Here is a 20,817-nt window from a genome sequence, read left to right as displayed (position 1 = left end):
TTTTTTTTTTTTCTCGCATAATCTTTCGTAATAAGATGTCATGACGTATCCATTGTTCGTTTTTTTTTAAACTAATTAATTAATTTTTTTATAAATTTTACGAGATAATCCTTTTAAGAAGGAATAACACACGTGCCTTACCTACAACGACGAAGAGAATTGGTGTCAATGAGCATGTTAACACTCATCTGCGGTGATAACATGGCACGCGCCAGAGTACAAGTCGTAGCATTCAAGGTTGCAACATTGATTTGGCACAAGACGTTACTCAATAATAAAACATCAAACTTTAAAAGGAGATGGCCGGCAGCGGTCGCCCGTGCAAGATCAAGTCAGTGCAAACAAGCAAATATGTATATACATAGGATGAATTACGTTCGAGGATCAAGATAGCAACTATTTGTGTCATTAATACTTGAATACCTCAAGATCATCCGGGTGGCAGATAAACACAAACTTGTTTCTTTTAAATCCAATACAAACCAAGCAGAGTTTCTGATCATATATTCGCTTGTAATTCACAAATACACGCCATAAACAGCCCCCAACTTTTATCAGCATAATGACCTCTCGTCTGGAGCAAAGGCGTATGATTGTGTTGAATTGATTCAGGAGCAGCAGCTACTCTTCGTGGCGACTGGTTGACCCCGCATCTGGACCGTCGTAGGTTTGCTGGCATTCATAGCTGGCTGACTTGCCATTCTGTACACAAAAAACCAATGACACTATCAGTATGATCTAAAAGCTTGACTAAAAACGAATCAAACAGTGATGACTCTTTGAAGTTGGAGTGTTCTTCCATGCAAATGTCGACAAATAGAAGCTTCACCTGTTCTTTATATCAGCAGCCATGGTCATAAATGCCTTCTCTACATTCGTAGCATCCTTGGCACTTGTCTCCAGGAATGGTATGCCGATCTCATCCGCAAATGCCTTCAGGAACCAAGGCCAGAGATTGTTAGGTCATTTGGCTCAAATTGCAAACTGCAGAAGATGAGGGATTCTGCCTTTGTTACTCCTTAACAGCAATAATTACCTTGCCAGCTTCATAAGATACTGCCCTATTATCGGTCAGATCACACTTGTTTCCCACCAAAAGCTTGTTCACATTTTCACTGGCATACCTGTCAATCTCATTCAGCCACTGCTTGACATTGTTGAAACTTTCTTGGTCAGTTACGTCATAGACCACCTGTCAGGCATATATTGTCAAACAAAACAGTATAGTAAACCATGGAAACTGAAATCACAGCAATAGAATCACGATGGATCTCACAATAATCCCATGTGCACCACGGTAATAGCTACTTGTGATTGTCCGGAAACGTTCCTGACCAGCAGTGTCCCACTGCAATGAAGAGAAAACGTAATAGCATGAAAAGAACCTAAATGCTTCACGACAGATGCTAAATTCGTTCTTACTTACAATTTGAAGTTTTATGGTTTTCCCATCCTGCTCTACCGTGCGAATTTTCTAATGAGATAAAAGAAACTGTCATGAAACAAGTTTTGGGTGGGGAGAGGAGAAAAGGGAGCAAGAGGGAGAAGGGTATAAAAGTGTAAGCATACTCACAAAGTCTACACCAATTGTACTGATGTAACTTTCTATATAGGAATCATCCTGAAGCAAGCAAGAAGAGAAACTTACATATCATAGATCTCCATATGGTTCAATAAAAATGCAGAAAAATAAGACAATGTAGCACATTTCATGCAATAAAACATGTAATTCACATTTGTTACTGCACAATATAAAATGAACAACTGTTCATCAAATGTGAAATTGCCCAAAAACTTTAGATATGTCAAAATCTAAGGCATTGCTACATAGAAAACATAGAATTGTCATGAAAATACATCTCATGAATTTAGAACCTGAGGGGGGAAACTCTTGTGGGGGGTTGGGAGAAGTCAGTAACTCACAAACCTTGCCTGATTACATCAAATAGAAATATCCTAAGAAAGAAAAGAGACTTCCAACTTCCTAAAACTAATATACCTGAAACGGAAGAATGATGATCTCAACTGACGACTCAACAACGGGCACAGTAAATAATATGCCTAAGGGTTTCCTTGGACCGGAGTAATCTACAAGGTCTTCCAATTTATACATATGTTGTGTTTGCTCATTCTTTATTCGTCTACCGCAGCAATTCCTGCTTCAACTATTTTCTTCCTGAAAACAAGCACATACACTATTTGCTTATATGATCTCTGATTGTTGGTTTTCCATAATACACATATTGTTCCACCCTAAACCTTATTCAGAACACTTATATTTTAGGAGGTTCTTTCATGTAATCATTATATGTTCTGTCAGGTTTATAATGATCCTTGGTATTAATTTAACATTCATGAATTCTCATATCGATAAAGACAAGATAATAAAATCATAATTTCTAGATAAACAAACTTTTGTTTACCATACGGCATGATGTCTCTTGCAATTACATTTAAATCCCCAACGGTTGAGATTAACTTTTCATTATGTGATATCAAAATAAATTAATATGATTAAGTGCATAATTATTAATTTATTTTGATATCACAAAATAAAAAATTAATCTCAACTGTTATGAATTTAAATATAATGGAAAGGGATATTATGTGTGTGCATCATAGAAAATCAACAATCAGAGATCATATATGTAAACAATGTGTGTGCTTATTTTCAACAAGAAATAGTTGAACTAGAAACTGCCACCATACATGAATAAAGAATGAGCAAACACAACAAATACATGACCTAAAATTGGACAGTTACACATAATGTTCCTATATGATCAAAACAGTATGCCTCCATGGTAACAATGTTCCTACAGTAAAAGATTGTGTCATAGAAAAAGCCAAAAGTAGCACAACAGAGTATTATCATAAGATGATAGCAAGTTCCAAAGAACTAGAAAAGAAGACAAAAGAGGAGATCTTCACCGCAAATCTAAGTAGAAGGCATGATTTTCCAACCCCCGAATCCCCAATAAGCAGAAGCTTGAAAAGATAGTCACTGCAATATATACATTGGTCATAGATGTTGATATTCAGAGTTTCTATTCCCTAATAAATAAAATTGCATCAATCTCAACTTTTCTCCATGCTAGAAAAATGGACATAGGTGAATCTGTACCTAATGCTACAAAAACTGTTAAGCAATTACAAAGTTACAAGCCACTAAAATATGAGTGCTAAAATCAATGCATATGGTTGATATATAGCTTCAATAACAACTATTTTTTATAAGAAAATATTTGCTGACATACCACATAACAGCAAGTCTGAGCAAAATAAATTCACAGGTCCCAACAAGTAGAGAAAATCAGCATATCTTTGTTCCTATTTTTGTCTCCCATTTGAGAAACTGGAGTATCATGAGCCATTAGATTTCTACTTAAGTCTAGTTTGGCAGCTTGGAGTCTATTTACTGCACTCATTAATCAAGATGAGGGAGAGAACTGCTAAACTTAGACCTGACTAGCACAAAAGTAGTCTCCAAAATGCCATGTTTCTTTCTTCAGTAAGAAATACTTGAGATTAAATGTTAATATTTACTAGGAATAACATTGTCACAAGTTCTGATTTGATATATCACACCAAAAGTCAAAAATAGTAATCCATATATGGCATACTTCAATAATAGCAATAAGATAACTTCTTAACACTAAGTCATACAAGGGATTGTTCTATTTTTGTTTCTTAATGCTAAGTCATGCAAGGGATTGTTCTATTTATGCATCAAAATAGTGTTTTTTAGCAATCAATATTATATGTTCTATCAAAATTGTAATTTTCATTTTATTAAATGTGACTTCATCAATCTGTTTTTTTTTCCCTCAAAAATTCATCAGTCTGTTAATGAGTTTTTTTTTCACTTCATAAGAAACATTTCCAAACAAAAGGCATTGATGAACCTGCAGATATCTATGAGGTAGTCCATCTAAAGGTATAACACTTGATGCCATGTGAGAATGGCTCAATTTGGTATGATGGAATCTCAAAACATCCCAGGATCTATATAAATCAGTTGGAATCTCATATTTCAATTTATACTTGCCATATAAGAACTTGGTCCTATTCCTATATATGCCTTAGCTCTGAAAGGGCAGGTTCCTCTGAGTCCTTGTTCATTATCCACTTGCACCATGGTATCATTTCTAATTATCTATTACAATTGTTTTACCAATCTTAGACTAAAACTTCATCTTATCAGCAATTCACAAAATCATCAAACATAAAAAAAAGAGTCTCTTATGAATTAGAAAATAACAGATAAGAATCATTCTCATGCAGCAACAAAATATTCTGCTCAAAAAACCAAGGATGTTATAAAGTTTCAATGCTTAATTACAGCTGGTAAAAGAAGCAAAATACTGTCATCTTCAACAGTTTTGAAAATTTTTCATCATCTGTTTCAGTTTTAACCACATCAGAAATCAAAAAGCTCAACAAAGATATAAAAAAAATGATAAAAAAAATTAAAAAAAACATGTATTATGGATCTGCAAAACATACCTACAAAAGAACAAAATTCTATCATTTTTAACATAGTTGACAAATTATCACCATTTAGCAATTTCAACTACATTAAAATGACAAAGACACACTCAAACAATGATAGCACAAAAAGAAAAAAGAAAATCATGAATTACAAAACTTCCTAGTCTAATTTTTCCACGATAGAGTGTTAAAAATCTATATCTGATTATTTTATCCGCAACAGATCTTTACTAGAATCTGTACTACAAACTGAAACTTCGAGAAAGATGAGAGAAAACAAAAAATAAATATCTTTTTATGCAAAATTGTCCTTTGATCTCATGAAACAAAAAAAAATCAAACTTTGATCGTTATTTTATCAGTTCAGACATAACTCACGAAGTTAGAAGATACTTTACACAATAGTTTATCCTTTCGTTTATTTTCTAGTGAAAGCATGTACGAGTGCTCATAATCATCACATGGATTCAGCTTTCTCACAAAGTGGATGTGATGGCTGAAATCACACATCAAAGGAGGTAAAGCTGATAGCCACAATGGACGCACCAAATGTTTGAATCCAGTTTCTAATAATAAAAGGTCCAATATTGGTCATTATGATCTCATATTCCATGCCGATACTGATCTACACACATCACAACAGACATTAACCGTAGAATTTTGGTCGCCAACTAGTGCGGCAAAAGAAAAGGGGGAAAAACCCTCGTCACATTAATATCCTGAACTCGCTCGCCCCTGAAGAGAGAAAAGCCGGCTAAAGCATGCCGAAAATTAGGAAATCGAGAAAAAAAAACCAAAAGAAAACGAGACGATCTGCGGAATCAAAAGCCGCAAAGAACAGAAAACCCTAGTTAATCGCAGACAAGAGACTACTTGGTAAAGGAAAAGAAAAGAAATCGAGGATCGGAGAAGCTTACTATTCGGGATTCATGACGAACCAACCCTTGGAACCCTAACTCAAGAAGACCTCGTAGAAACGGATGTGGAGGAGTCGAAATAGAGAGAAAGGTTTGGGCGAGGGATCGAGGAGCTCATTTAAAGAGAAACTTGGGAAGTCATCAATGTGCTTCGTCACGGGGACACCACGAGTCGTGGTGGAGTCTCCAAGCGTCTTTGGTGTCCATCCCAAAGGGACTCCTGACGCGTATAGCTTACGCGCGTGGACATACGTACCAACCTCTTCTGGGGCCCAAAATGTTTGCTTGAGATACAACCACGTAGGTACTAATTTTGAGACGAGATGGTACTTTTCCTACCCCTTCCGCGGTCAGCAGCGAACCGGTTCAGCAGAGTCAGCATGGGACCCATGTTTGTTGTCCTATCATGAAGCGTGTACGTTGAACATCACGGTAACGAAATGAAGCTGTTGACAGAGCTTCTCTATTCATAAAGGCAATCCGAGTATAACTCCGAAATGGGCTACTTGAAATATATAAGCTTTCAACACCCAAAGAAGGTGGTCCCACACGCTGCATCCATATAAAGGACAGGTGAGTGTTTGGGTACGTCACGTACGCCGCCCCGCAGGGTCGGGATAATCTTTTTTCCCGGTCCCACAGCCCCATCATATTCAGCCAACAATAAAGGGACGGTGGCAACAGATCCACGTCGTCCTCGAGCAGATCCCATGGCCAATATATCGGGGTGACCCGCGCCGCGGCCTATAAATGTTTGAGCACTGATCACGTCCTTCCTCTGTTTGGGGCGCTCCTCCGTTACGGAGTAAGCGATCCACATCGGATATATCGGATCTCGTCCGCCTTGATACGTCCGAAACGGTAACGATGGCCCGCTTTGCCGCCGGCGCGCTTCGCCACCTCGTCCTCGTCCTCGTCCCGCTGCTGCTCGTCGAATCCCACCTCGATCCCATAAGGTTGCCGTCCGATCGCGTGGCAAAACCGATCATCGGTGAGGGCGACCCTTTGGGGACGAGGTGGGCGGTCCTCATTGCCGGATCCAATGGATACTACAACTACCGCCATCAGGTATATCGTCTCCCGCTATCCATCTCCCACTTCCGTCTCATGATTTTTTCCATGGAGAAACAAGGAAACAAAAACGTCTTCTCGGAGTAACAAACCGCCTTCCTGTTTGGAAATCTATTATTTTGTCGCGTTCGTCAACGTTGTTTGTTTCATGTTACCGTTATTGTCAATAGCGTGCCCGAGGGACCAGCGCGTTCTTTTGAAGGATTTCTCGAAGAAATTGCTGATATTTCGCAATTAGATAGCATATACAGGACCATATTTTGATTAACGTGCTTGCGGAATGCGGCACGAGCTCAATTTTTCCGATGAATTATTCATGATCAAAGAATTGGTAGGCAAAGACGTTTAGGTTTGACTCGTGGTTGTGGAAAGTATATTGATCAGACATGATTACTGGCATTTCCTCATGCTATTTTCTCTTGCCTAATTAAATGTATGCGGTCCCCTTTGTTGGGTTGTAGCGGTAGCATATGTGCATAAATGTTATTCGATATTTCTGTCATTTTGTGTTCTTCTGATTCCATTTTTCAACCTTCAAGCTGTTCCTATTGGTTTATTATTTACTTCATACAGAAACATAAAAAAAGTTTGCATCTGTTCAGTAAACTATTGGTGAGCTCTTGGAATTTTTTTATCGTGGTTGGCCTAGAGCTGAATCATCGCTTGATAAGGAAAATTGACCCTTGTTTAAAAGAGCTCGATGTAGATAGATATTTTGTATAGTTGTTTCCACTTCTTTGAGGTTTGATTGTGAGATGGGTTATAACTGATTGGATTCCAGAGATCACCAATTAATTTTCTTTTTATGTGGAAAAAGAAAATCATTCTAGTTGCTCTGTAGCACAATACTAGCATATCTACAAAATTGTACTAATTTTGGAAAACAAATTTGAAATATTTTTCTGCTCATTATGCAAAGTTTTGGCTATAGACAATACCAAAATTGTATAAGATTCAATTTGATGTTTTCAACCTTACAATTGTCATTTATTAAATTTATCTTGCTATCTTTTTCCACAGAAGTAGGGAACAAACCTTAATGGACACTGAAGTTGTCTACTACAGTTTGGGTGTCATGGGTAAGGGTATTCAAATCGAACTGAACCGGAACCAAACCAATTCAAAACCAGTTCGGTCAGAACTGATTCACCAGTGGTTTAGTTTTGGAGGCTATAAATGGTTCCAGTTCGGTCGTAACTTTCTTCAGTTTGGTTAAACTGGTTCGATCAAACTGAACCAGTCTTAATTTAAAGGATATCAATCTGGTTGAGTTTACTATCCTAAGCCGTTAATCGATTTAAATTGATCAATCAAACTGACCCAAAGGCTCAATTTTACATATGATGTGGACTCAATTTCACAAAGATTGTCGTGATGCTCAATTGGACCAAGAGTTCGGTTCGGTTTAATTGAATTGAACCGGTTCATTTTAAAAAAATATATTTTTTAGTTGTATGAAATTACAAACCGGTTAACGGAACCAAATTAACCGGTTTTGAATTGGTTCTAGTTCGGACTACCTTACTTTAACCGAATCAAATTGAAAAAATGATTCGGTTTGGTTTGACCCTTAATAGTTTGGTTCGAACAGGTTTGAACACCCCTAGTCATGGGTTAGATCACGGAAGCTCCCTCTACACATCTGAGGGTATAATGACCATCTGTATCTGATACACTCTGAAGCACATAACAACAAAAGCCTCGTCTGGATTACCTTTATATGATATTGCATAATTGCCTCCGTAATTATGGTGTAACATAAACATTCACTGTTTAGTTACACAACCATTTAGTTGCACAAAATGCCTAAAGTTACACTGATAGCAACTACGAATACTGATTGGAAGTTCTTTTATCATTGTTTATGTCATTTATATCATTTGTATGAGGAGTGTGTTTCTCTAATTCAAAAATGAATGTACTGTGCCTTCACAAGACACCAGGCTTTTGGAGTTTGCTGTTGACTGGAATATTGACAATTAGTGGCAATTGATTATTTTTAGCCAGACAACTTTTATTATATAAAGTGGCTATCTTTTTGCAGCTTGACCATTTCTTAGTGAGTTCTTCTGTAATCATAAATAGGAAATCATTTTTATGCAAAATTAAAAACATCCATCCATGTCTTGATTCAGTTCTGGTTAATTTTGCCTAATATCAACACTTCTCTTTGAATTCTTTCTTCAGGCTGATGTATGTCATGCATACCAAGTCCTGAAAAAGGGTGGATTGCAAGATGAGAATATCATTGTTTTCATGTATGATGACATTGCTAATAATGAGGATAATCCTAGACCTGGGGTCATTATCAATGATCCATGGGGTGAAGATGTTTATGCTGGAGTGCCAAAGGTTTTCTCCTTCTCACATTTATATTTACAGTTCCTGTCCATCATCATGGGCTCTTGTCTAAGTTTGGAATAATCCTTTGCAGGACTATGTTGGAGATGATGTTAACGTGAACAACTTCTTTGCTGTACTCCTTGGAAACAAGACTGCTTTGTCTGGAGGAAGTGGGAAGGTTGTTAATAGTGGTCCAAATGATCATATCTTCATTTTCTACTCTGATCACGGTGGACCTGGAGTACTTGGTTAGTTGGACTATATGTTTCTTATTATTGTGCCATTGTAAGTCCAATTATTAAATTGTTTGTTTGGTTTCGTATATTTCCATAAGAAAGAGAATGTAGTTCTTTTTCTGAAGTTGTAGAACTTTGAATTATGACTAGCTGCAATTTTACTGTGAAGTTGTAAAAGTTTGTGAAACCTCAGCTTATTTGAGAATCTCATGGGATCGGGTTTAGTTCCTCAAATGTTCTATTTTCTGACTCCACACTTGTAGCATCAGAATGATAGCTTTTCTAATTTCTGTTCTAAAACTTCTTAGGGATGCCCACTTATCCTTACCTTTTTGCGGATGACTTGATTGCCGTGTTAAAGAAAAAACATGCTTCTGGATCCTTTAAAAGCATGGTAACAACTATTATATACCCTGCGTATGCACTGTCATAACTTTTTTATATTATAGTTTATATTTGTTCGTGTTTTACTATGTAGGTATTTTATCTTGAAGCTTGTGAATCTGGGAGTATTTTTGAGGGCCTTCTCCCAGACAATATAAAAGTATATGCAACCACTGCAGCAAATACTACAGAGAGTAGTTATGGAACTTACTGCCCCGGAATGTTCCCTTCCCCTCCTCCAGAATACTCTACCTGTTTGGGGGATCTGTATAGTGTTTCTTGGATGGAAGACAGGTGTGTAAACCTTCTCCACCAAATGAAGCATCCTGGTTATCTGATATAATGAGCATCTTTTGTTGTCAACGAATATATGCATCTGCTTTTTGGATAACATTTCTACATACAAGATTGTGCATCTTTATGTGAGCATTCTGTTTGAGAGAAAATGAAACTGTACCTTCTATTCTTTCTTGAGATCTAGTGATATTACAGCAGAAAAAAGAGAAATAAAGAAAAAGATCCAGTGTTGTTGCATGATATTCTTGGCTTTATATTTTGGCACGTCAGCATGTCATTTATCCTTGTATAGCTTGAATTTTCTTTTAGAAAATAATTATCCTCTTTTAGGTCTTCTTGATGCAGATGAGTTAATGGTTTCTTTTGATTAAACTGAAAAAAAGTATTCTGATAGAATATATAAACAGAAATAGATCTTGAATACCTCTAAAAAATGGAGTTCGGACTAGAGAAAACTGTGATTTAACTAAATAGCTTCTGAAGTTGATACAGAATTGATCAGGATGGGAAACAATGATTTTATGTTTTTGGTAGGGAATACTTCAAGCAGGAAGTAATCCTACTTGTTTGTGTATAAATCAGTCATGTAGTGTGTCATATCTTGGATGTCCATTGACCTTTTTGGTTTTAGTTATCTTACATGGTTATTTTTTTGCATGGTCAGCTATATGCACAATTGGCGGATTGAAACACTGAAGCAGCAGTATCAACTTGTACGCGCTTGATGTCGTAGTTTCCTCATCGTATGTCACCTGTTTCTGTAGCTGTCCGTTTAAACACTTCTATTAATCTTTGCAGGTCAAAACCAGGACTGCAGTTCACAGGACATATTTATTTGGTTCTCATGTCATGCAATACGGGGATCTGGATCTAAATGCAAAAAAACTTGTTTCATACGTAGGTTCTAATCCTGCCAATGTTAATCCCACTTATGTTGATTATAATTCCTTGCCACCATTACCAGAGGCTGTGAACCAACGTGATGCAGATCTAATTCATTTCTGGCATAAGGTTCATTTTATTTATAAGTTCTTTGAATCTTTTATGCAACATTAGGTTTTAAAACATCACTTTGCCCATGCTGCTTTTGTTTTTATGCAACTAATTTCTTTTTTTTTTTTTCTTATTCGAAGTTTCATAGGGCACCTGAAGGTTCCCATCAGAAACTTAACGCTCAAAAGCATCTACTAGAAGTAATGGAACATCGTCTGCATATAGATACCAGTATACAACTTATTGGAAAGCTTCTTTTTGGTTCCGAGCAAGGGCCTGAAGTGCTCGAGAGTGTCCGATCAGCTGGCCAGCCTTTAGTGGATGACTGGTCCTGTCTCAAGTCAATGGTGAGTAGACCGATCATCTTAACCTTTCGACATATTGAACTTAGATGTATCTCTGAATCCTCCTATGAAGTCGTCTTTTGCTTTGCAATGTGGTCTTGTTGCTGAGACAGCACACTTAGTATGAGACACTAAAACTCACAACTGAGCAGCTGAAAACTTCATCTTACCTACGCTAGGCACCTCGTCACTTCATGTAAAATTGCACTCTAGCATGATACATATACAGTTGATTTCTAAATTGTTTAAAGGTTGCAGCTCTATTCCTGGCTGACAGCAATTGTGATAGGAAAATTGCTATGACTAATTGCACATCCCAATTATTCCACTAGCTTTTTCTCATGGTTTCAATCTTAATTGCCTCCTCATAACCATCTCTTATGTTTGTCTTTTCTAAGAATCATCACAGAATCCATATCTAAATCTTTGGTCGATCGATATGTTACTAGGGCAATTCAGTTTCTTGGAGTACTGTGAGATACTGCATTCTAGGTCAATGCTTCCTCTGAATATGTATGTGATGATGAAATCCGAGGATTGGCCCTCGAAAGACCGGTTTCAATGATTGGTTGATGTTAAAAAAGAACTTGGATCTCGTTGAATATTCTCTAGACTAGATCATAACTTATCATTTGATTTCAATGCTGTCGTTGCTTTTTGTTGCTGTAGGTACGGGCCTTCGAAACATACTGTGGGTCTTTATCTCAGTATGGAATGAAACACATGAGGTCCCTAGCAAACATCTGCAATGCAGGCATCAGGGAGGAAACCATGGCCGAGGTTTCTGCTCAAGCTTGCCTGAGGTTTCCCTCAAACAGCTGGTCTTCTCTCCACAGAGGCTTTAGTTCCTGACCCAATCATGTCACTAATGCCTGGCCGTGGCTTCGAAATGTGACCAGAGTGACAGTAGCTGGAGAAATCTGTGTCAGATTGAGACTCCAGAGTTCGTGAGATGCCTTTTTTTGTAAATGATTCACTCGAGGTATTTACTCTCTGTCAAAAGTAGTGGTCATCGAAGCATTCATCTTTTCTGTATCAAGCACATACGACAAGCCTACAATAACACATTTATCATCTTCATTCCCTCAACCCCATTGCATGTTTAATAAGACTTGGTTTAAGTATATGTTCATACACATATATAGCATGCCTATGTGTTGAAGCAAAGTAAGTCTTGGCACCTCATCTTTCTGCTTCTATTTAGATTCCTTCCCCAAATATGAATTTGACGCGTTAAAGGTCCCCGTCACGAAGATAAAAAAAGAAGCCTGGCTGGTGAAGTGTCATCGTCAGTGCCTTCCATCCTCTGCAGTTTGGACAGAGCCATCTTCCTCGACGTCCAACGGGAACCAGAAGTTCTGTTTCGGTGAGCTCTAACAGGCCATGTCTCCAACTGGGTGTGGTGACAAAACTACATGGAAGACAAAGAAACGTCATAAGAGAGATACATGGAAGAGGAAGTGTCTGTCAGGGATTCATGTGATGGACCCTTCTTTCCTCTGGCATTCCTCTGGCATTCGGGTTTATTTAAGTAAAAGAATAGGTGAGTGTGGCACTTCGGCGATGCGACCCTTTGCCTAAAGGTTTGTGGTTGGGACTCACTTGACAGTTGTTCTAATATAAATAAATACATCTAATATGAAAATATGCTTTTGGTTTACAACCTGGAAATATGAGAAAGTTGGGGAGTTGGGAGTTAAAGATAGATAGATTCACGCACTTACGTAAAGAGTCACTGAGAAGTCATGACAAGAACAATTCTCTTTTTATTACAGCGAGGATGCTTCTCCCCTTTTGCCCAAAGATGAGCCGCTCAAGTAACTGAAGAAGCGGCATCTTCGATTCCAAATGCTATGCCTCGATCGTCATCCTCCTCCTGAGGGCATCGGGCCACCACCACATGCTTTGTTGGTAAAGAGGCACAAATCTCGGGTCCCTCTCGTCGGCGCACAGGTACGATGACACAGCACGCTGATCGATGGACTCGCTTTCTCGATCGGAAGATTGATATCCGGGAACCCAAAGTTGGGTTTTTGACCCATCGATCTGCTCTGGCCTCACAAAGAGTGGAAGCTTGGAGATTTATGGCACCAGAATAATCTCAGACATCGGTTGCATCAACCATAGATCAATCCATCCATCACACACCACAAAATCTCACCAACAAATCATGAACATGAACTAAAGAAGGACAAACAGAACTATTAATAACACATCAATCTCTGCAGCCAAAGCATATCATATCTACACACACACGCACTAGAGACCCCATACTAAGCGTTTAAAAAACTCATCGATCGCCATCACCACCACCCTTATTGAAAGAAACCCTAAAGACGACCCAATTCCACCCTGGAATGACTAGTCTACGCCCAGGATCACTCAGTGACGGACGGATCCGAGGAGGAGGAGGACGACGGACGAGGCGAGAACGGCGACGGCTAGATTCGGGATGAGGGCGCCGGCGGCGGACGTCGGGCTGGGGGCCGGTGCGTCGGCTGCCACGGCTCCAACTGCCAGGAAGGCGGCGGCGACCACGGCCACGAGCGAGATCGCGAGGGACTGGCCTCCGATTGCCGCCATTGCTACCCGCGAGGCGAGATTTTTCTTCTGCTCCTTCAGATGGGGTTTCGGGAGAGAGGAACAGAAGCGCCAATAGCACAACAGAAACAGGGCTATTTATAGACGAGAGGAGTTGGGTAGCGGGTGGATACCCGATCCGATCCGACAGCTGTCGCCAGCTGCCCTTCGGTGGTCCGTCGCTAAGTTCTTCGGTTCTTTCTTTATTTACCCAAAATACCCTTCCGATCAAAACACGCAATTAATAACACCCGCCGTTTCACTCATCAATATTTATTTTATTTTATTTATTTATTAAATAACAGTAACATGTTTTAAAGGTTTTGAATCCTTAAATATCATCAAAGAAGAAAATTAAGAACATAATACAAAAAAAAAATAGTTTATTAAAAACATTTATGTTGTTTAATTTAGTTAATATTTTTGTATGTCACGTAATATCACAACCACAATAAAATGTCATTATATTGTGAGGGGGAAAAGGCTGACGATAGGGTGGGAAGTCGTCGTCTTATGAGCTTGCATGTTGACTACATTCAGGTGCAGACCACTGACTCCTCAAGCTTGAGAGGTTAGGATGGGTGGTGTTGGTGAGTCAGCCAGATTCTCGGGTCAATGTCGAGAGTTTCCTATCGATCGAGCTAGACATTGAGGTTGACCAGGCCCTCGCGATGAGGTCTTGATCATTGTTTCTCAGTCCGAATGCCGGTTGATGGCTCGCCGTAGGGATGTCGATTAGCGACTTTGAAGATTGGGATGCTCGCGGGTTGTGGGTGATCGCTTTCCTGTAAAAATGATTTTCATCAAGTGATTCCTGACTTTGGCCCCTCCGACAAGCAAGTCAGTTGTGGATTCAATTTTTTTTTTTTGCCTCCCCCCTGACCAGATGTCGACCATGGACTTTTATACTATTGTACAAGGGTCGATTGCACGTGAGTTCGACGTGATCGTTGATCTTCGAGAGTTGAGACGACACTTCTGGTTGGCCATCGTCTCGGGACACGCGGAGCCACATCAGACGACGTCGCCCCGGTTTTTTGGGATGGAGCATGTCGAATAACGTCTCGGTACAGATTCTGACTTGGCGTGTGTGGGTGTTCCCCTTGCTGATTCTCAGGTTGGCGTGGTGGTACGCGGGTCGAACGACGCCTTCGTACGGATTCTGACATAGCGTGTGGCATTATGACATGTCATGGTGCCAACCATTGTCTCCATCTTTGTTTCTTAGAAAAGGTCGTTTGATTTGCCTAATTTTGATTACTTATGCAAAACAATTTTTCTTGTGTAAAAAAGAACGTCATCTCCTTAAACAGCAACAGTGTAGACTGTTTCCCCTCTGAATTATTAATGCAAAGGTCACATTAAATGGAAGAAGTATTTTGTAGATTTTGTTTCTGAGTTCAAGGATGATCAGTTGTCCATTTCAAGCTAACAAAGATCCACATGAAGTCCTCCTGTAAGTCTTGACATTATTCAGTATGAATGTCATAGTGTGTGGATGCCAATTGCCGAGTAGTAGCTAACGTATTTGAGGTCTTTAGTTGCAGCGAAAGCATAGCTGTGTGTGCGCGAGCGTGCTTGCGGTTGCCATTAGCAGCACTGTCACAAAAAACCTCCTCTTGAAGAACCACAAATGATTCCTAAACTTGCCTTCCTCAAATGATACAGTTAAACCTGGCTCCGCCACACCACCAATTCTTCGGCCTAATCCAACGTTACATGCAATGAGAAGTAGGCCAGAGATGTGTTAACTGAACTCTCTTCGTCCTTCTGTTTCCACCACAAGTACACCATCAACATCTTATGTTATTCTACACCTCTCTCTCTCTCTCTCTACATTTGTTCATTAATATGGGCGTCGGCTGCTGTGGAAATGGCTCTCACTATCTCAATGTTTCTTGAAGTATGAACAGTGGTTCAGATACAAGTTTATGCAGAACAAGGGGAAGCTTAGGGTTGCTACATCAGAGTGGAAGATACAAACATAGCACAGCAGATAGCAGTACATCCCCATGAAAATAGGACACCTCAAGTATCGGCAATCGGCATCCACACACTGTGACATTCATTTTGATGCCTTATCTGCTCTTAGAAAGTAGCTCATTCTAAGTTTTGAAGCTGTAATATGACAACCGCCGAAGCCAATAGTTACGACAAAAAATGACTTGTATAACTCTTGACATTATTCGGTGAAATAACTGAGATTGTTTCTGGTGTCGATCTAAATGTACATCATAATCTTACCTAAATATAGGATTTTTGGCTTCAGGCTCTTCTGCAATGGAGGACACCAGGAATGATGAAATGTATTCAGAGTTCATCGTGAACATTCATGGTGGATGGGGGGGTGTGGTTCTCAAACAGAAATGTTATTGCCAGAGAGGCTTGAAGTGCTGCACCATAGGGGAGTGCTGCCTCATTGACTGTAAAATATGGTGAGTGCGCAGGGTACACTGGTCCCTGTGTCTCATTCATCATCCCGAAGAAGTAGTAATATGCAGCAGGGACAACCTCGGTGAAGAAAGCAAAGTCTTCAGCTCCCATTACTGGCTTTCTTTCCTGTACGTTGCTAATTCCAAGCATCTCTGCAGCCACCTTCTGGAAATGCACATGGAGATCCTTGCTGTTGACTGTAACAGGGAAGAAAGGATGATCTTTGTCGAGGAAGTCAACAGTCGCTCTGCACCTCTGAACAGATGCTTGTGCAACAATCACCTGTTAGAGAAACCAAGAGAATATAATGTATTCAGTGTAAGCCAGATGCATGAAAGCTCACACATTCTCAATTCTCCACTAGATTTAGAGCTGAACCAGTGTGTTCCACAGCTGGTTGTAACAAGCATGCAAGTAAGCTTTGAGAGTATAGTTAGATGTCAGACCTCTTCAATTTGTTGCTTGGTTGAAAAAAGCTTTCTTTGGAAAATGCTCGGAAGGTGCCACCAATGGTGACTGAATCTGGAATCACATCGAACGCTTTTCCTCCTTGAAATTTTGCAATTGTTACTACCTACATTGAAAAATAATGAGTAATCAATTATTCTCACCTGAACAGAAGGTTCTCACAAAACCTAACTGGTTAGGTGAATTTAAGCATGTAGGAAAGCACAATTGAATAAGCAAAAACCTATATTGTCATCCAGAAGTTGCCAAATACTTGTGACCTGTACTCTTTTATCAAATTTTCTATGCAGCGTCACCGTGCTATCTTCAGTTTGGAAGGGTCTTAGCTTCCTTTAAAGGGTTATTTATCATCATGTTGTTTGATAAGCAATCACGTCAAAATTCAAGAAAAAAAAAAAATCATGGATGCTATCTTTAGATAGTATTTTTATATAGTACCTTTGACTATTCTCTATCATTTTAAGAGATAGAAATAAGTCCTAACATCATGCAATATACAAGACAGTAATTTCAAGTTTAGTACACACTGAGTGGCTTCCTGGGGTTGATTGAGTCAAGCCTCCCGTAATGTACTTCTCAAGTAATAAGTAGAACAGGTTAATTGTTCTTGTTATCTTTGTATGTTACTTTAGAGATGCTTAGTATGAAATTGAAAGCTCCATTGAGAAGGCCAGCCTTTGGTTGAGAACAGGACCAGTGTGGATTCCACAACCACAGAGGCACCCAAAGGAAAGAAGACAAGGAAAAGGAATGGATATGTGCACATGAATTCTTTTGAACACTTATTCATAACATAAAACATAGGAAAAGAAAGAAACCTGTGAATCCAAAGGATCGGGTGAGACAAGATGCTGCAAGCTCACAATCACATTTGATGCAGCCAAAATTGGATCTATCGTGTGCTGAGGAATGGCAGCATGACCTCCCTTTCCACTTATAACAGCCTCAAAGGTCCCACTCCCAGCCATTGTAGGTCCAGGCCTGGATTGCACGACACCAAGAGGTACATCATTAGTTATATGAAACCCAAGGATAGCATCAACGTTTTCAACAACTCCAGCATCTATCATTTTCTTTGCTCCGCCACCTCCTTCCTCAGCAGGTTGGAAAAGGAGGACAACAGTTCCCTATTATAAGAACAGCCATAATCAGAACACTAAGAACAGGTGGTCACATCAATCGAAATCTAAATCCATCCTAGCCAGCTCATCCTAAAATCAAGAAACTTGATCTCCATAAGGACTGGTACACAAGAACTGTCCAGACCGGAAGGATAGCAAATAATTCAGCAGCAGAATAATAGGAAAAATAGACACCACTCTAGTACAGTCTTTAAGGTGCCACAACAAGGATAATCCAATATAAAAACAAAATCAGAGGTCACAAAATTACTCATACTTCTAGCAGGTAATGATGTAGGAGAGCTTGTTATATAGGAGACCAGAAATAAGGAAAATATTACATGGTGAAAGAAAGTCAGCTAAATGCAACTATAGAAAAAAAAAAAAAAAAGCTTAATATGATTTCATTCAATCAAGACCCAGAATGATGTTGGTAGTCTTTAGTGGAGGAAGGTGATTTATATTGTTAGCACTTGGCAGAGACATTTAAATGCTATCTGACACATATAGCAACATATTTCAAAAGAACCTGGAGGGCACAAAGTGTGCACAAAACAGAAGAGGCATACTTGAAAAACGAGAAACCTGGTAATCATCCACAATGCAAGGGCTATCCAGCATTACGATTCAAGGAATCAGTGTTTTTAAGCTCAAACATTTGCTCCTAAGTAAATCATGTCATTACTTCGATCTCAACTTTCATAAATATATGATTATCTTTTGATTATAATGGCTTTATCATTGATCAATTAAAGGAGATCAGGCTTCTTCTGAACAACATAATTCTCACGGTTTCAGCAAACTCACTGAAAAAATTATCATGGTGGCCAAAAGGATCACTCTTGACTATTATATAGATAATGTCAACTTTCTACATATGTTTGATATTATGTGCTCTATAGGAAACATAATGGAGCTAAAAAAAATTAAAACCTTTTCTGTTAAAGAAAAGACAGAGAGATGCCGAACAAGTTGTTGGTCATGGCAGGTGGTTTGTGCAAAGGCTATATAAAAGAGAAATTCCCTACATGTAACTCGGCAATGATGTCTTGCGCATCGTGACACAGATCTTCATTAACGAAACATGTTGGCGAAAAGGAAGGGAACTTATTCTTTGTCTCGGTTGCAGAAAATTGATCTCCACAAAACATTAATGTCCATAAAAGTTGGTAGGATATGTCTCCCAAAACATAGTGTTGCCCTGATTGAATACATGAAGGCTAACATTTATTAAGAAAATATGCAACATATATAATAAGATCGATTAATAATGAATGACAAACCGGGAGATCATCACGGTGCTCTTGAAGAATCTTAGCAGCACCAAGAAGCATCGCGACGTGTGCGTCATGGCCACATGCGTGCATCTTCCCCTGCCCCTTGCGCTCCCATTCCACGTTCTCCTATCCACAGCAACATTAATTTTTAGCCTGAAAACAGTCAAATGCAAGTAAACATATCACACTATAAGCCATGACACCAGGGAAATCTAAATGCTACACCACTTGGTGGTCTTAGACGTAAAATGGTATATGATCGATCTATTTCACCTAAATGCTGCTAAATTTGGGAAATAAGTATAATCAGAGGGAGCACCAAAATGAATCAAGCGGAGCTCTTTCGATCGATTTAGCGCCCAAAACCTATGGAAAAAGGAAATATGATGAAGCTCCAGGTAATTCAAACCTGCATCGCCAGGGCATCCATGTCGGCTCTGAGGGCGACAAAGGGAGGTTTCCCGGTGCCGACGTAACCCACTACCCCGGTGACGGCGACCGGATGCTGGTAACGGATCCCCAAAGCATCCAGCTCCTTCCTGATGAGCTCGCTGGTGGAGAATTCCTCGTACCCGAGCTCGGGGTTCTCGTGGATCCTCCGCCTCACCCCTACCATCCAATCGAAGAACTCCGGCTCCTTGGCCCTCTCCAAGAATCCCACCGCGTCATCAAGCTTGGATCTTGCGACGCCCACCGAGTTCAACAGACCAAAAAGAAGGACCAAAGCGATCGATCCGGAGAAATCCATCACGAATCTCCTCGACGAGAGGAGCCGAAGAAGATGAAGAATTTGGAGGTCCCGTGGGGTTTTAGTGGAGATCGGAGGAAGGAGGGAGAGCGACATGTCGTGATTTCGACTGATGAGTAAAATATTTTACACCCCTCTGACGACCCCTTTGGCCTACCTGCTTTATTATTGGTGATAGTCACGAGGCGTTCATGGACCCATATGTGGGACCAGTTTATTCTTCCAGTCCAAAAAGAGAAGTAGCCGACAATGGCGAATCACGAGAGGTAAGAAAACTCTTCGTGTCTAACTTCGATTCGGGGTTTGCACCACGTGGACACATTACAGAAAAGAAGGTCGTGTCAAATGCATTGCTCGATGAAGCCTCGAAATTTCTGAGTTATACATGGAATAATAGCAACGATTAAAGACAACAGTAAGGTATTGTTAACGTTATTTTAAGGCTTTTAGTAGATATATTGCAATATTATCTATCAGAATCTTCTGATGTTAATTTATGGGTTTTCTATATTTAAATTGTAGAATTGAGATTTATTATTGCGCAACCAATGAACTATTTCCTTTTGTTTGTTTTCAAACAAATTTTTCACGTGAAAAACGAGGAAGATGAGGACGACATCACACGTTACTGTCGAGAAGGAAGCACCGCAAATGATAACCATCTGATATCGACACGAATAGTAGGATGGACGGCTAGGAATAGTGCCAATCGGTGACGTTGAAAATTTGCCAAATTGGATGTTGAGGGCGGAGAATGCTTTCCCGTTTATCCCCAATTTCTTTTTCTCCTTCTCATTTCTGAAGATAGAAAATCTTCACTCGGGGTTGGAAATTTATGAATTTTTCGTTTTTTTATTTTAAAAAAAATTATTAGTAAATCTAATTAATAATTATAAAATTTTTATATAACAAAAAAATTTAAGTAGAAATACAATTAAAACTATCATAGATATAAGATAATTATGAAAAAGACGTAGAAGAAGGAGACGACAGTTAAGACGGCTGACAATGTGAAACTATAAGACAGGCAAGAACGATTACAATGAGAGGATGAGGGATGTGTCGATTGCATTGAAAGAACAAAAGTAATGTGATCAACATAAAAGCTAAAAAG

The 20,817-nt window shown here is 39.3% G+C and overlaps 2 protein-coding genes and 1 pseudogene across 3 annotated transcripts; 1 reads left to right on the top strand and 2 right to left on the bottom strand.

The window, feature by feature from the left end:
• Nucleotides 1-332: 332 nt before the first annotated feature.
• LOC135617864 (ras-related protein RIC1) lies at nt 333-5,561 on the bottom strand. Its single transcript, XM_065118567.1, has 8 exons — nt 5,409-5,561; nt 2,932-3,004; nt 1,574-1,621; nt 1,427-1,474; nt 1,277-1,348; nt 1,037-1,192; nt 830-933; nt 333-702 (listed from the first exon to the last, which is right to left on the bottom strand). Exons 1-8 carry the CDS (start codon nt 5,420-5,422, stop codon nt 609-611), a joined length of 609 nt encoding a protein of 202 aa, XP_064974639.1. The 5' UTR covers nt 5,423-5,561; the 3' UTR covers nt 333-608.
• A 589-nt stretch (nt 5,562-6,150) lies between these two features.
• On the top strand, nt 6,151-12,243 carry LOC135617863 (vacuolar-processing enzyme-like). The gene is made up of 9 exons (XM_065118566.1): nt 6,151-6,476; nt 8,667-8,831; nt 8,914-9,070; nt 9,367-9,452; nt 9,537-9,736; nt 10,404-10,452; nt 10,538-10,750; nt 10,873-11,079; nt 11,746-12,243. The coding sequence occupies exons 1-9, from the start codon at nt 6,276-6,278 to the stop codon at nt 11,926-11,928; spliced, it is 1,461 nt and encodes a 486-aa protein (XP_064974638.1). The 5' UTR covers nt 6,151-6,275; the 3' UTR covers nt 11,929-12,243.
• A 3,389-nt stretch (nt 12,244-15,632) lies between these two features.
• On the bottom strand, nt 15,633-19,780 carry LOC135617862 (IAA-amino acid hydrolase ILR1-like 1; annotated as a pseudogene). The gene is made up of 5 exons (XR_010488874.1): nt 19,365-19,780; nt 18,962-19,081; nt 17,376-17,684; nt 16,536-16,663; nt 15,633-16,371 (listed from the first exon to the last, which is right to left on the bottom strand). The product of XR_010488874.1 is annotated as an IAA-amino acid hydrolase ILR1-like 1 (transcript).
• Nucleotides 19,781-20,817: the final 1,037 nt, after the last annotated feature.

Source organism: Musa acuminata, chromosome BXJ2-7 (assembly GCF_036884655.1).
Source record: "Musa acuminata AAA Group cultivar baxijiao chromosome BXJ2-7, Cavendish_Baxijiao_AAA, whole genome shotgun sequence".
NCBI classification, from domain to species: Eukaryota; Viridiplantae; Streptophyta; class Magnoliopsida; order Zingiberales; family Musaceae; genus Musa; species Musa acuminata.
This window is presented reverse-complemented; position numbering and strand designations above follow the sequence as displayed.